The following is a 15,605-nucleotide window of genomic DNA, read 5'->3' as shown; positions in this document are numbered from 1 at the left end:
GGACCCTGTCCTTTACCTTCTATGAAGGTCTAAAAGCACTTAACAGGCCCACTCTGTAGAGGCTCGAGCCATCTCAAATGTGCTGACTCATACCGGGTGGCCACGGCTCTTCTCATCTCAAGACTGAAGGGAGAGATCTGCTAGAATGTGCCAAGTGGTCACTCATCACCAAGCCAGTTCATGGTGCTGGAAGCGTCTCATTTCAGTTCTGGCAGGCATGTCCCTATGAACTAGGATGGTTCCAATGCCTCTCCCTTTGTTTAAGGTAAAAATATACTGGACATTTTATAACATTGTGGAATATTTTGGAGTGGAATAGGATGCAAATGAACACAATGTTACAGGCAGAGAGGTCTGAACTCAACAGATAATGGAAGATGGGGTGATTACTGTTAGAAGTGGTTAAAGGTAGGCAGCACTCACTTCCATTATACCTGGTAGATAATGAAGAGGCATATCAGAAGCAAAGTGACTCTTTAGAGAAGTTTTGCTCTCAACTAGTTGGAACTTGGTGAATCTGTTCTAGGTGACTGGAGCCAGCTGGCTCTCTGGGAGCCCTCCACTTGGGACAACCAAGACAGTCAAGGTTACATATGGCTATTGTAAGAGAAAGGGGTTATGCCAGCAGAACGGGTGAATCTCTCATCCCATAGATATTAAGCTACAAGAGATAACAAATGGCCTAGTAAGAGGGGTGGGGTATGGAATGGTGTGAAACCTGTCAAGAATATGATGACTCATCTTTCTCTAGAAATAATCTGCCTTATGGGGCAGCCCAGATGTTGGCAGGATTCACCTCAGCTATGTCAGAAAAAAAATCAATTCTCAGCCCTCTATCTTACAAAAAGAGAATCTGCTTTGATATGGGGTGGCATGTGTGTTCCTGCCAGGTGGTGAGGCCATCAGAGAGCACAGGACTCAGAGCACAGACAGAAACAGAGATTGGGCCGCTCAAGGGGCAACAGAGATGCAAACCCCTTGCTCTACTTATTCTCAGGGAAAGTATTTGGGAGTTTTCTTCTCTCCTTTGATCCCTCCTCCAGCTTCTCACATGTTGCCAAATGACATCAGTCAAGAAAGAGAATGACTGAGCTTTGGGCTCAGTAAGAAGAGGACACCGTGAGTTCTCTTGGATTTGCGGATGATTTTCTAGATTTATTTTATGCAGTTAAAAAAAAACAGCAAAGGAAACAACTTTTCAGAATGTACTCAGCTCCTTAGGAAGGGGCTTTCCTAGTCACAAACATCCTGTCTGCATGGGCTGATTGGAAGGATGCCCCCAAAGCCTCAGGGCTGCTGGGATCATGCAGGCAGGATGGTGGGTGACATTGGATCATGACTCGTAGAAGGAAGGATGGGGACCTATGCTGGGCTTGCCCCTGCTGTGACTGGAAATGGTGCGGTGGAGTTAGAGTCCTGATGTAATAGCTGTATGCACATGCCAGTGTGAGGCCCAACAAAATTTCAAGAGCTTGATCAAGGAATTTTAATAATCACTCAGTTTTGAAAAACAAACAATGATCTTGAAGAAGGATGGTCTCCTCCAAACCCATGCAATATGACTTTAGTTTACTGCAATTAATCTAGACTTTTCCAGAGATGAATAAATATGTAAATATTCATCTATAATTTGAGGTTTCCACCAAAAGAATATTCTCTTCGTTCATCTTATTTTTATAGGACCCACCTAAGGGTGCTAAAAGCCAGATGATCATCTCACATATGAGTGCCAAAATCCCCACCAACTCATGGCAGGAGGAAGGTTTTCCTTTCCCCCCACAGAATCTACAAGGCAGTGTGACCAAGGCTTTCCCTGCAGAAAGCAGGTTACATCCAAGGTCTGGAGTTCACCCTCCTCAGGAAACTGGCTTTAGAATTGTCACTCAGGCATCAGATGTGGGAACTTTATACTACTGGTATCAATGTCAAGATAAAACATTTTAAAATCAGTTTTTTAAAATAAAGCCTATTAAATCATTTCCCTATATTTTATGGAAGTCATAGGGTCAAATCAAACATCTGCTTTTAACACCAAAGTTACACATCCACACGAATACAATAATTATGAACAGAAAGGAGTGAGAAGCTATAGGCGCTGGTGGGTCACACTTATAACCCTAGCTACTTGGAAGGCTGAGATCAGGAGGACTGCAGCTGGAGGCCAGCCCAGGCAGAAAGCTCTCCAGACCTCATCTCAACCAACAGCTGGGCATAGTTGGTGCATGTCTGTCATCCCCAGTTATGGGAGGCTGAGATTGGGAGGATGGAGGTTGCAGGTCAGCCAGGTCAAAAAAGTTTGCCAGACTCATCTCAAAGGAAAACAGTAGTTCTTGCCTGTCATCCCAGCTATGGTGGGAAGCTTAGAATAGAAGAATCATGATCCAGGCCAGCCTTGGCAAAAAGTGGGACCCTTTCTCCAAAATAACCAGAGCAAAAATGGCTGGAGGAGTGGCTCAAGTAATAGAACACCTGCCTAGCAAGTGTGAAGTCCTGAGTTCAAACTTCAGTAATGCCAATAAAAAGTTAGTTACAAAAGTGCATGTAGCTTAAAGCCAAGAATCAAACATACAAATCTCCTTTGCCTTAAATGAAGATTGTTACTCAATTAACAAGGTCATGTAGGTGGGTGGCACTTTAAGTGCCCTGCATGCATCACCCCATTTGATCCTCATAACAACCATACATGCTGTACACAGTTATCAGTCTCATTTTACAGGTGAGAAAAGTGAGGCAGAGGCCAAATTACTGGTCAATGCTAATATAAACAGTGTTGAAATTAGAACCAACACATAGGGGCTTCAGGAAAATCCTGTAGTCAGAGATCAGGTTAGTCAACTTTGCAAGGTTACAACAGCATTTATTTAAGAAACAGACTAATCAATTGCTATTTTTAAATAGCAATTACAGGTCCAGGTCTGTAATCCTAGTTACATGAGAGGCAGAGATAGGAAGATCATAGTTCTAGCCCAGCTGTGGCAGAAAAATCAGCAAGACTGCATTTCAAAAACCAAGCCAGGCATGGTAGCATGCACTTGTGATGCCAGCTGTTAGGGAGGTAGGGGTAGGAGGATCACAGTCCAAGGCTGGCCCAGGGAAAGAAATGAGAGACCTTATCTGAAAAAATAACTAAAGCAAAAAAAGGGCTGGAGTGTGGGTCAATGACAAGAGCCCCTGCCTAGCAAGCTCGAGACCCTGAGTTCAACCACAGTACAGACAAAAAGCAAGCAAAGAAAGCCAACAAACAAAAAACCAACCTGTCACCTTACCATCTAAAGACTGATCTCATTGCCTCTGTGTTAGCATAATCAAGCAATTTCTAGATATCTGTCATGTCTTAATTTTCCTAATTCTCCCAGGAATTTCTTAAGATTCAATGGTAGATTATTTAGCCTTCCCCCCACACCCAATTCACAAAGCAAATGCAATACAACTCTGGATAAGTGATGGATTTGGTTTCAATTTTATTGGAAGAAACTTCTGTGTTTAACCACTGCTTTTGGTAAAAAGCAAAAGGTGGTTGTTCCTTGTGGCATCTGTAGTGTAATAATAGAACTTCTTAGAACAAAAATACTTAATTACTTTCCTTCTAGGGAAGGTCTGAATGAATCAGAAGCAAATTTTTACCAGGGACCTTGGCAGATGAAGAAATCAAACTGGCTTCTTTTGGTTTTGTACCGCCAACTCTTCCAGCTCATTTGTGTGTGTGCGTGCGTGCGTGTGTGTGTGTGTGTGTGTGTGTCCGTACCATTCATTAATTTTTTCATTCCACATCTATTGAGCACTCGCTGTGCACCAAGCTTTGGGAGTAACAGCATTCCATTAGATCAGACATAACATCAAATGCATATAACACCTTCTAAATTTCAAGACAGCAGTCTATTTGAAACATCCTATTTGCAGAAAAGTTGATAGTTCACCACACTTCAGACTTCCACCCTGACTTTCTCACATTCATCCTAGCCCAGTAAGCTGAATCTGAAATCAACGCTCTTCCTACACAACTTCTAACGACACCACCTAACGTGCCATCTAAACAATATGCTTCCAAAGAACCCCAAAGTTTGTTTCTCCTTAAACCTTTATCAACTCAAAGTCATTTCTGCATAGAAGTAGGTGGTTTATCAAAATTTTACTTACTTGAGAAAATTATATCTTTATATTTGTAATACAAATGAATAAACCTCCTCTGTAACATTAAGGATTAATCAACTGTGTTAATTTTCCCAAAATCAAATATAATATACAATAAATTGACATACAATGTAGATTCCAAATAAATAAAATCTCATTTTGAAAACTTGATAATGTCACTTTAGGATTTTCTATACTGCATTAATATTCTTTATGTAAAGCGATAAAGGATCCTGAGTATGCCACCCTGCTATAGTGTCAACCTTAAATGTCCCCAAGACCCCATGTGTTAAAGACTTGTTCCCCAGAGTGGTGCTACTGGAAGGTGGTAGGACCTTTAAGGTGTGATCTAGTGGGAGATCTTTGGGTTTTTGGGAGGGTGGGTACAGGGAGGATGCTGCTCTCAGAGGTGACTGTGGGACTCTAGTCTCTTCCTCTTTCTCCACCACGATGTGGTGTCTTTCCACAGGCTCAAAAGCAATGCAGCCAAAGGACCATGTACTGAAACTTCTGAAACCAGAACCATATACTTTTTCTCCTCATTAGTTGGTTATTTCAGGTATTTATACTTGTTATGGTAACTGACAGCTGACTAATATATACTCAAGATATGTCATTTTGGCAAAAGGGTTATTTTGAGCTGAAATCAACTGAGATTCAGATACAGGAAGAGCACCTGAACTTCACTTTTCTGTCTAAAAACAGAATATCAACTTCTCATTGCGAAAGTGTCGCCCTCTCCAGTAAAGGGAAGGGAACAACTCATGATCAGAGATATAGGTGGCCTGAGATACATCTGCATGGACAAATATTAGCTAAGATAATTCTTTATCTGTCAGTAGTTTTGCCCATCTAGCCCCTGGTCATATCCCTGTAACTTACCATTCCTTGAAGCCCAAACCCTCTTTCCTTTATTAAGAAGAGCATATAAACTTTCAAATCTAACCTCTTCTACAAGTTTTACTGCTTTTCTATAAACTTCCACACATGTAAGATATTTTTTAAAAATCCTAATTTTTTTCTCTTGTTAATCTGACTTGTGTCAGTTAAATTTGCAAGCCCCCAGTCTTTTAATTTAAGAAGGTAAAGAAAGAGTTTTCCCTCCCTGACAAGTCATGGCGGGTCATACATTTCACTTCAGAGCAACAGGTTAGCCGGGCGCAGGTGGCTCATGCCTATAATCCTAGCTACTCAGGAGGCAGGGATCAGGAGGATAGTGGTTCAAAGCCAGCCAGGGGAAATAGTCCGTGGCTATCACCAAAATAAGACTGGTGGAGGGAGTGGCTCAGGTGAAGTCCCTGAGTTCAAACCCTAGTACCGAAAAAAAAAAAAATAGCACAAGTTTTGCTTTAAATTTGAACTAAAATGTTACTCAATTCTTTTGCCTAATCCTAAAATAACAGAATACAGAGTATACTCAAACAATGCTATTTTCCTTCCTGGGGTGAGGTCCACACAGAGGCAGTCATTGGCTGGTTCTAGAATATTCTCTCATGTGCTAAGGTCCTCAACAGGTGTATATATGTGAGCATCCATGGTATTCTCCATGAGTCTGACTATTTAAACCTAAGCCAACTAGTGAATAATCAAGTTCGTATTAAAAAATTCTGCCCTCTAAATTAGAAAATGGCCATAAAGAAGGAGATGGTAAACTATTTTTGGAGATTCCTTGAAGGGAATCCTACTAGGTGACCGTGATCAAGAGATTTCTGGATACCCTCCCTGCAAAGCATACTGCCTACCTATTGCTGGTGGGCTCTATATTTTCAATAGGGATTAGATTCTTCTCAAATTCAGTTCTGTGTATGAGTCTACACAACAAGGGAAAGAACAAAGCTAGCCAAAGCAGGCCCAATTTGCTAGAAAATAGGGATATTTGTTTTAGACACTGGTGCCTGCTAGAATATTCTACAATCTGGCCAAGACATTAAGAGGTTTGCAAGTCCTAAAATCCCAGCATCATTATCATGGGCCACACAAAGATGTCCTGCTGACCTCTAATCAGTGATAAGATGGTCACAGATGCACTTCTGCAAGACGTGTGTAGGGACATCAGGCTGCTCAGACAAGGTGGCGAGGAATGTCCCCATGGGAGGCTGGCTAATCCTGGCCTCTTCAGGCTGGGAGAATGTTTAAGACATTGATTTTCCTCAAAACTCTACAAGGAGCCAAACACCAACAGCTGCACATGGTTCAGATTAGAAATCAAGACCTCAACTCACAATGCTTGGGGAAAGGGGTTTATTACATAGTTGGTCACACTCAAGTTTTACTTTGTCATAAAGCTGTAGAAAGGAAACATGGTCTTTTCTGACTACAACAGGCTGTTTTCAGCTCCCTGACAAAACAAAACCTGGCTGAAAAGATGCAGCCTCCAGGGCCTCAGGCAGGATTTTTCTGGATTAGTAACTGCACAAAACAAAAGTCAAAGCAGGGTCAGACCCAAGCCCTCCTCAGCTCTGCTTCTCACACACACTCACAATGCCAGACTCCTCTGTAGCAAAGCCCAAATGCCTTCAGGTTACTCATGTGTGACATCCAGATACAATGGCCCAGGCAGACTCCAGAGAACTACTGGGCCTTTTTATAAACACTAGGCTCTGCCCCAAGCCCTCTGCTGCTCCATTCCTTCCAGGCTACAAAGGAGGTCCCCCTTTCCCATCCTGGGGCCTTAGGCATGCTATGCAAGCCTCCACCATGGAACTACATGCTCAGCCCACAAATGGCTCTTTCATCCAACAGATATTTTAATGCAGACACAAAAAGATCACCATAGGCTCTAATGCTCCAGAAGCATGCAGGAGGGCATTTTATGCTGGAAGTGGCAGTTTTGCTGTGTTACCTACCATGGATGGACAATTCAACAGAGGACAGACAATGGTCATACCCTGAGGTGATAGAATTTAAACTAAAAATTCTTAAAATGAGTGACAGCCTTTAAATTTCTCTGAGGACCAAGAAAGACACTATGCATAGAAAACACTATGCACACACACTTCAGTTAATTTTTTCGGTCACCCATGTTTATATTCTATTATATACTTCATTTGCTTAAGGGCACATGTTTGAGGAGATTTTCAGCACCTCAGTAGAAATGTTTCCATATGAAGCCAGAGTTACAGTTGGTGCCTGTGTGAGAAAAAATGAGGGATGTGAATTTCAGGGTTTTGTGTAATTTGTTGGGCTGTCAAATTTTAATGACTCTTCTGCCAAAATGATTTTATTCAGTTAAAACTAAAGCTAACCAGATGTCTGACAAATATTTATGGTGAGGGTCAAGAGTGTTTACTCTTCAGCAGTTAGCTTTTAAAACAAAAGAGCTCTGACCAAAGATGAACTGAATGCAGTCAAAGCTAGTATTGAGCACTCCCTGGAAGAGTTGTAAACTAACTCTTGGCCACCGTTTCCAAACCCCACCATTTTGTCTTCATGGAAATCAGTCAGGAATATGGACAATGTCTTTCCGTGGTAATATCCTTTTTTTTTTTTTTTTTGGTGGTACTGGGGTTTGAACTCAGGGCCCTCATGCTTGCAAGGCAGGTATTCTACCACTTGAGCCACTCTGCCAGCCTGATATATCTATTTTTAAAGACCAGCACATACACACACACACACATACACACACACACATACAATATGATATGTTTTCCCTTACAAAGTTCGAACTGCCAAATAATTACCATGTTTCTAATTTTAAGTTTGAGTTAACAAACACCAAAGGAGGTGAGGCTTGATTTTTAATTTGCTCTACTAAAATTAAACTTGAATATTATGTTTGCATTTTCTCCATTTTACCAGTGGCAAACTACATTTTAAAAAGTATGTAAATATTTCAGGGTTATTATTCAGCCACATATGCACATACATGTATATAAACATATATAAATAAAGATAACAGAGATAAGATTACCAAATCACTCTCAGAAGAAATAACAAGTCTATTTCTACAAAAGTATAATGATTCTTAAAAATCAAATTTCATGTTTCAGAATAGAAGAACTTTAAAAGATCAGTTTTAGTATCAACATCATTATAAAAGTTACCAGAACTGTGTAAAGGGAGATTAGACTTATCTGTGTTTTAAAAATTATCACGGCACCCATTAAATCCAGTAGAACTTACAGATGTCCATTGTTACGCTGTTATGTCTTGACTTATTACTTGCAGATGGAAGAAGAGAGGGAACAAAAGAAAAGAGAATGTGAGAAAATAGAAGAAAAACAAGAAGGGAGGAAAAGGAAAGAGGAGAAGAAAAGAGAAAGAAAGAAGGAGAAGAAAAGAAAGGGAAAGGAGAGGAGAGGAAGAGGAAGGAGGAGGGGAAGAGAGAAATAGGAAAGAGGAGGAAAAACAACAGGAGGACTCTCCTTATATTGTCCCTAAATATTCACCACCCTTCTGACACACCAAATAAGGCCAGGTGGCATCTGGGATAGTCAACTGGGTTGGTTATTTTAAAAAGCCCATTCAGCTCAACAGCTGAGCTGAAGTGTTTTTGATACTCAGTCACTAATCCATTTAAACCCATTTATTCATCTCCTCTCCATGCAAGGGTTAAAGAGAGGGACGTAGGAGTTATTCCTGCTTTTGTAGTTATGTATTTAACAAAAGGTTACTGCATAAAGAAACAGGTAAATCTTACACTTCTGAAAAACATGCTTTAAAGAATCTCATTTCAGTGGAAAAAGTACAATGGAGCACCATCTTACCCGTCCTGTTATCCTACACACTATTCTACATACAAGGGCACGGGTACTTTGCCCATGTTGCCAGTTAAAACCCAGCAAAGCACTGTCAGAGCTGGAAGAGGGTGGGGGTTCAGCCCAGGAAGAATTTCCCAGCAAGGCAGTAGGTAACCAGAGGAAAAACTGAGTGGGTTGGTTGGGAGGGGCATTCTAGACTGAGTAGAACATGGAAAGGCTGAAAGGGGGGTTGCGGGCACAGTTGAGGTACGGCACTTGCTTAGCATGTGTGACACCCTAGGGTCCTTCCCAAGTACTATTTAGAAAAAAAGACAGACAGGAAGGCCAATAGCACAAAGAAACCCCTGGGTGGCCACTAAGGTCTCAGCCCAGGTTGCAAAGGGAGTGATTACTGGCATGAGCACACACATAAAGACACAAAAGGTTTCCAATTCACTCTCACAGATGAACCGCACAAATAGTAGGATGCCTAGAAATCAGATTCCATGTTCGCCAGGCCTCCAAAGGATATCTCAGCAACCCCAGGTTGCAAGCCCAGGGACAAGGGTGGAGACCACAACCTGGGACACCTGGCTACTGGTCCCAGCCTAGTCCCTTCTGGACCTATACTGCACAATACGTCCTATCCTCCTCTGTGGTAGGTTCATTTTTAATAATAAAGGTTATAAGTAAAAGCCAAGAAGCTTAGAGCTGGTATAGGCCAACAAGTCATTTTCTAGATGTGCAAACTCTGGAGAGATTAAGTGACTTGCATGGGTTCATGTGGGCAAAGTCTCTTCTTCCCATCAGGAGTCCTGAGTCTGTACACAGTGAAACTGTCAGAGGCTCATGAGTTGTAGATATATTTTTTTGCAGTGCTAGGGGTAGAACTCAGGGCCTCAAGCATGCTAGTGAGTGCTCTACCACTTAAGTGACATCCATGCCCAGTCCAATACATGGTATTTTGAGTGACCACTGTAAGTATTCAAAAATAATAAATGAAAGAACTAATGATGAGTGTTTCACATGGCTCACTTGGTAAATACAAGATCTTATCCTAGCCATCATCACAGGAAAGTGTCTTAATTAAACACATCACATCCTGATTTCCCAAGGACATCACTAGTTTATATCCACAAAGTCGTAAAAAGTTAAAAGTGAAAGCAAACAAAAGACAATTTCAACTAATTTTTCACCGAACTCCATGACCTTAAGCCCAAACACAAAACTAGAAAGGCACAATAAGGCAGCCAGTGCATCTGTTATGGACAAATTAGAGATATAATACCGATGTGTGCCTCTATACTCTGGCTACAATTGCTGTACTTTTAAACACTTAACAGCTACCTGTGGCTGGGAGCCACCCTACACAACAGCACCAGTTAAATCATTTCTATGCTTAGTTCTTATGGACAAAGTGATCTGGCCCTGTGGGGTCCGGACCTTGACTCAGTAAGTAGATGCCCCCAACCAAAACAGCTATGAGGGGGAGGTGCAGCTGTGTGAGCCCCTCGCTTCTATACAGATAATCAGAAGAATGTGACTTCAGCTGCTCATGAGTCACAGCCCCTTTAAGAAAAGTGATGAAACCAATAATCCACTGCTCATTAAATGAGCTTTCAGAAAAAGGAACATTTTCATATTGTTTTTGGGAGCTATTCCAACCTTCCAAAGCCCATTCCTGGACCTCAGTTTAAAACCGAACAAAATTGCCTTTCACAATGGTCATCTGCCACATAACCTCCTACCACACACGTGTGGCTTCCTCTGCCCTAACTCACCTGTAAATCTTTTACTTTGTTTCAAAGTCTGAGTTCATTCATTGGAGACATCAGCAGCAGCTCTCACGTTAGCCGGAGAGATGCTCCATGCATGTACAAAAATTAGCTCAGCCACTAAAACCACTAAACCACCAAGGAAATTTGTTTCCTCAGCTCTTAGAGCATCCATTTACCAGCTGCTTATCACATTCATCTGGAGCACTTGACTAAATTGTAATTTACTTTTAATGAAATAATTATCTGGTGAAGGACAAATGTTGAAATGTCGCTAGCCCTATGAACCAAGCAGGCTCTTTCAACTTGTGCAAAATTCAAATGAAAAGCAGTACATGGGAAGAAGGCAGTGGACATGATAGCTTGTATCAAACAGGCTTCTTCTGCTGCTAGAGCTGACTGGAAGAATGATCTTTTTAAAAAATGCAGGAAGAACTATGACAGACTCCAAAGTTTCAGCTGTAAGATACATTGTCTACACTGCACAGCAGTCTAAGTTACTAAAGCAGTTCTAAAATCACTTCAGTCTTCAGACAAGATTACTTTTAGTTTTAGTTTTGGTAAGTATAATAATGTTTTGAGAAAAAGACTAAAAGTAAGGAAGACATTAATTCAGTGATTTATATCTGTCACATCCTAGCTAAATGAGATCAACATCAACTTTTGCCTTAGTCATGAATCAACATTTTATGGGATGTGGAGAGAACACAGATTAAAAATATATTGCAGAGAGAGGGAGTTGATTTGTTGCCACCTAAACTGAGCAGATTAAGAAAAAGCCTAAGAACACAATTAGTGTAAGTTATAAGGAAATCTCAGAAGGTAGAACAGGCAACTAGGTAGATACGAAATGTAACAAGCACCTACTTAGGCAGATTTTCCAACCAGCATCTCTGAGGTATAATTGACAAATAAAATACTCAAGGTGTGCAACGTGGTGTTTTGATACAAAAGTCAAGCTCATGGAAACAGAAAGAAAAGGGTGGTTACTGGGCTGGGGGAAGTAGGGGGATGTTGGAGATGGTAGAAACATGTAGTGATGAGGTGAATCAGTTTTCAGAAACTAACAGACAGCAAGGTGACTGTAGTTAATATTACTGGCTCATATACTTGTCATTTAGGGCTGGTGGAGTGGCTCAAGTGGTAAAGCACCTGCCTAGCAAGCATGAGGCCCTAAGTTCAAGCCCCAGTACCACCAAAAAAAAAAGTACATCACAACATCATATACTTGTCATTTACTAAGCGAGTAGAACATAAATTTTCTTAGCACCTCCCTCACCCCAAAACACATACCCAAAGCAACTAAGAGAGACCATGGCAGGTAAATTAAGTCCCATCACTTAAGGAAGCACTTGACAGCCTATATAGGGTTGAAGGTCAAGAGCATCACTGGGGTGGGTGAACACCATTCCACTAGGACATGTGCTCAATGAGGGTAGGGATTTTGGTTTTCAATGCTCTTTCCCTAACACTTATGCCAACCCCTGGCACACTGTAAGTGCTCAGGAAATAACTGCTAACAGTGGCGAATGAATGCCTGGCACTGAGCCGATCAATTTAATGGGCAAAAACAGTTGAGCCCCCAAGTCTCCCTGTGGTGTCCAGAAGAGGAAAGTTCTGCTATCTCAGACCCGAGGGAATTTGTTAGTATGTCCCACTTTGGGGTTTCACATCAGAAGAAAAACAAAAACACAAAGCCCTAAAAATAAGAATAAATCAGGCTAAAGAACATTTAAGTATTTAAAAAAAGAAAAAAACTAGAAGGGCTTAAAGATCTGAGAGATGGAAGAAAATTTCCAAAATAAAAGATTGAAGACAAAGAATAATGATGAGTCAACAGAGAAGGAAGAAACAGTCTGCACATTTAAACAGAAATAAGCAGGGACATTGAGAAGACACTTAAAAATCTCCACACGCAGTCATTTCTAACTTCTCGCACCCCTACCTTGACCACTACCTTTCTGACACAGGGCCTCCTTACCAAGGAAGACCAAGTGTTTTTCAAGCTCTGAATCTTCACATTACATTTCTAGGGACCCTGGAAAGTTCCAGTCCAACCTCCATTTGAATGAATGAGACATAGAGTGTCACAAGGTCACACAGCAGTTACTTAAGACCAGTGCTGCCCCTTCTTTTTCTAGCCATTGCCCTAAGCAGTCTTCAGGGTCAAACACCTTCACTTTCCAAATGAAATTTACTTCCTCCACTGAGAGCAGGGAACACAAGTACTTCTTGGGAGTCTGGGAGAGCTAGGGTGGGGTGGGCACAGCACAAAGCTTGCTTACTGTTATTCACCTTCATGTTACTTTGTTTCCATTTGTTCTCCAATTCATCTTCTCACTGAAGCATCCTTAAGAACTGTTAGCTAAACCACTCACAGTGGCTCACACCTGTAATCCTACCTATTTAGGAGACTGAGATTAGGAGGATCATGGTTCAAGGCCAGGCCAGCAAATGGTTCACAAGACCCCATCTCAATGGAAAGGAGTTGGGCGTGGTGAATGTTGGTCATCCCAGTGATGGGGGGGAAGCTTAAAATAGGAGGATCTTAGTCCAGGCTGGCCTGGGCAAAAAGCAAGACCCTAAACTCCAAAATAACCAGAGCAAAAAGGGCTGGAGACATGACTCAGTGGGAGAATACCTGCCTAACAAGCACAAAGTCCTAAATTCAAACTCCAGTACTGTTGGAAAAAGAAAGGAAAAAAGAATGGTTAGCTGTTTGAAGGCTCCTGGAAGCCTGGGAGAGAAGAGATAAATTTCATCTGAAATGGGGGTCTCCTGTGTCGTGACATGCATTGCACAGGGTTAGTCACTCTCCTCCTGGCACCACATACTTCTTATCTAGTCAAAAGATTTTAAATACTCGACACTTTTAATAAAAAATGTATGAAATCATAAGGCCAATGACTATGTTGTTTGTTTGGCTAAAATGAACATCTGGTGGAAATTAAGACTAGAAGTGTAACTTAGGGAGTGATCTACTTCTTACTGGCATATCCAAGTCTTTAACTTTTATTTTTATCTATTTACCTATTTATTTATTCTTTTCAGTGCTAAGGATGGAACCCCAGGCCATGTGTATGGCTAGGCATGGGCTCTACCTCTAAGCTACACCCCAAGCCCCTCAGTCCTTTCTTTTTCCTTCCGTTTTTTTTTGTTTTGTTTTGTTTTTATTTTTTGCAGTACTGGGGAATGAGTCAGAGTCTTGCAGTTGCCCAGCAAGTGTTCTACCACCTGCAAGCCTCCAGGTCTTTTTGCTTTCAGCTTATTTTTTTCAGAATGGGTCTCAGGCTAGCTTCACGTGGGCTGGCCTCAGATGGAGATCTTCCTACCTCCACCTCCAGAGTAGCTGGGATTATAAGAATAAGCCACCATGCTCAACCTCTCAATCCTTCTTTCATAACCTGGCTCAAACCCATAAAGCAGTTAACTGGGTTAGGGATCTGAAGCAATATTTGCAAACAAATCATGGGTATCAAAATCCCACTTGTCTTTGGTTTTCATAATGGTAACTACTAATAGCAAGTTATGAGCTAGATGTAAAATAAATGAATGCACTTGAACTCTGTGACCATCCTAACACTGCTCATTCTGAAATATCAGGTTAATTCAACAACAACACAATCCTAAGAAAATGCAGTACTAAAATTTTCAAAGGTTATTGTAGCCTTCATAAACTACTTTTGAATTCAATATATAGCTTAAGTATTGAGATCAACTGCTTTTCTATTTGTGCATGGCTAGAGTGCTTTGTTTTTTTGAGTGTGTAACACATGTGCAATTACAACATGTATATATTTTAAAAACTTGGTTAAATATGGGTAAAATTAGGTACAAGTTTCAGGATGTATAAAAGAGTAGCATTTACTTAAAATCCTGAAATATTCAAAGGATATGAAATCTTAAAAATCTAAAAATGTGCATACGGTTTTTCTGTTTAGTGGCTGAGCCTAAGTTATCTGGCAACTTTGCATGCTTAGAATGTAATGGATATCCAGAAAGAAACAAGGGGCCTGCGGTTAATGAAAACACAACTCACAAATTGTATGTGCATTATTTATAAAACCCTTTGGGTCGATATTGAGAACACAATTGTTCATTTTTTCTGCATAGATATAAAGAACACAAATCTTTACACAGCTAATGAAAAGAGAACTTTTAATTACAAAGACAAAATAAGCTCAAAGACCAAATGGATACATTATCACTAGAGTGGACAGGTCATAGAATTCATCTTATAAAGAGAAGCATGTGAATTTTTATCCTCAGTGGACCTCAAGAGAGGATAGTTGAGCAAGTAAAGAGACAGAAAATGATTTTAAAAATAAGGACCCAAAAGGAGAATAGTGATAATCAAAAACTGGGAATGGGAGGGGGTGCAGGACAGGGTGGTTGGATTTGATCAGCACACAATGATGCTGATCAAATATCACACTGAATACCATTCAAATGTTGAATTAATATGTGTAAAATATAAAAACAAAACCAATGAAAACACACAATAAATATAAAATAAGGCCCAGAGAGGAACTTGAGAACACAGCAGTATGCACATGGACTGGAGAGGCCAGTCTGTCACTCTCCTAGGCCTAAGATGGGATCCTTACAAAGAGGTGCTCCAAGGTCAGCCTTGGGGAGGTCAGAGCACTGGGTGACCACAGAGGTCTGAGGGGAGAGAACAGAACATCTCGAGTGGGCACTGAGGAGTGACCAGGTGGGGAGAAGAGGGGTAAGGGCTGGAGGCCATCTTAATGGGAGAAATCTGAGTATGTTTTCAGCATGCAGAGACAGAGCCAGGAGAAAATCAGGGAAATGGGTAAGAGCTGGCATGATGAGCACTGAGGCTAACCTGGGAAGCCCACCTCTGCCCCAGGACACCTTTCCAAAGCCCCCCACCTCTCCTCACACACCTGGTAGCTTCCATCTCTGTGGCTCTGCAAGGAAGTAATTTAAGGCAGAACTTCTTATCTGATGGCAGAACAGCTGGCCCTCAAACCAGACACATCAGCAGCACCCGAAA

At 41.2% G+C, this 15,605-nt stretch overlaps 1 protein-coding gene across 15 annotated transcripts in view; it reads right to left on the bottom strand.

Moving 5' to 3' along the window:
• Svil (supervillin) overlaps positions 1-15,605 on the bottom strand; it is a 221,212-nt gene that overhangs the window by 122,632 nt on the left and 82,975 nt on the right. For 2 of the 15 annotated variants that reach the window (XM_074056182.1, XM_074056163.1), the window contains exon 1: positions 8,254-8,482. The exons of the other annotated variants lie outside the window; for them this stretch is intronic. Coding sequence is in view for 1 of the 2 variants with exons in the window: in XM_074056163.1 (XP_073912264.1) it covers positions 8,254-8,263 (10 nt within the window). In the remaining variant the exon portion in view is untranslated. Of the gene's footprint in view, positions 1-8,253; positions 8,483-15,605 lie in introns of those variants that run through there. 15 annotated transcript variants of the gene reach the window in all.

The sequence above is a fragment of the Castor canadensis genome, chromosome 15 (genome assembly GCF_047511655.1).
Source record: "Castor canadensis chromosome 15, mCasCan1.hap1v2, whole genome shotgun sequence".
NCBI lineage: Eukaryota > Metazoa > Chordata > Mammalia > Rodentia > Castoridae > Castor > Castor canadensis.
This window is presented reverse-complemented; position numbering and strand designations above follow the sequence as displayed.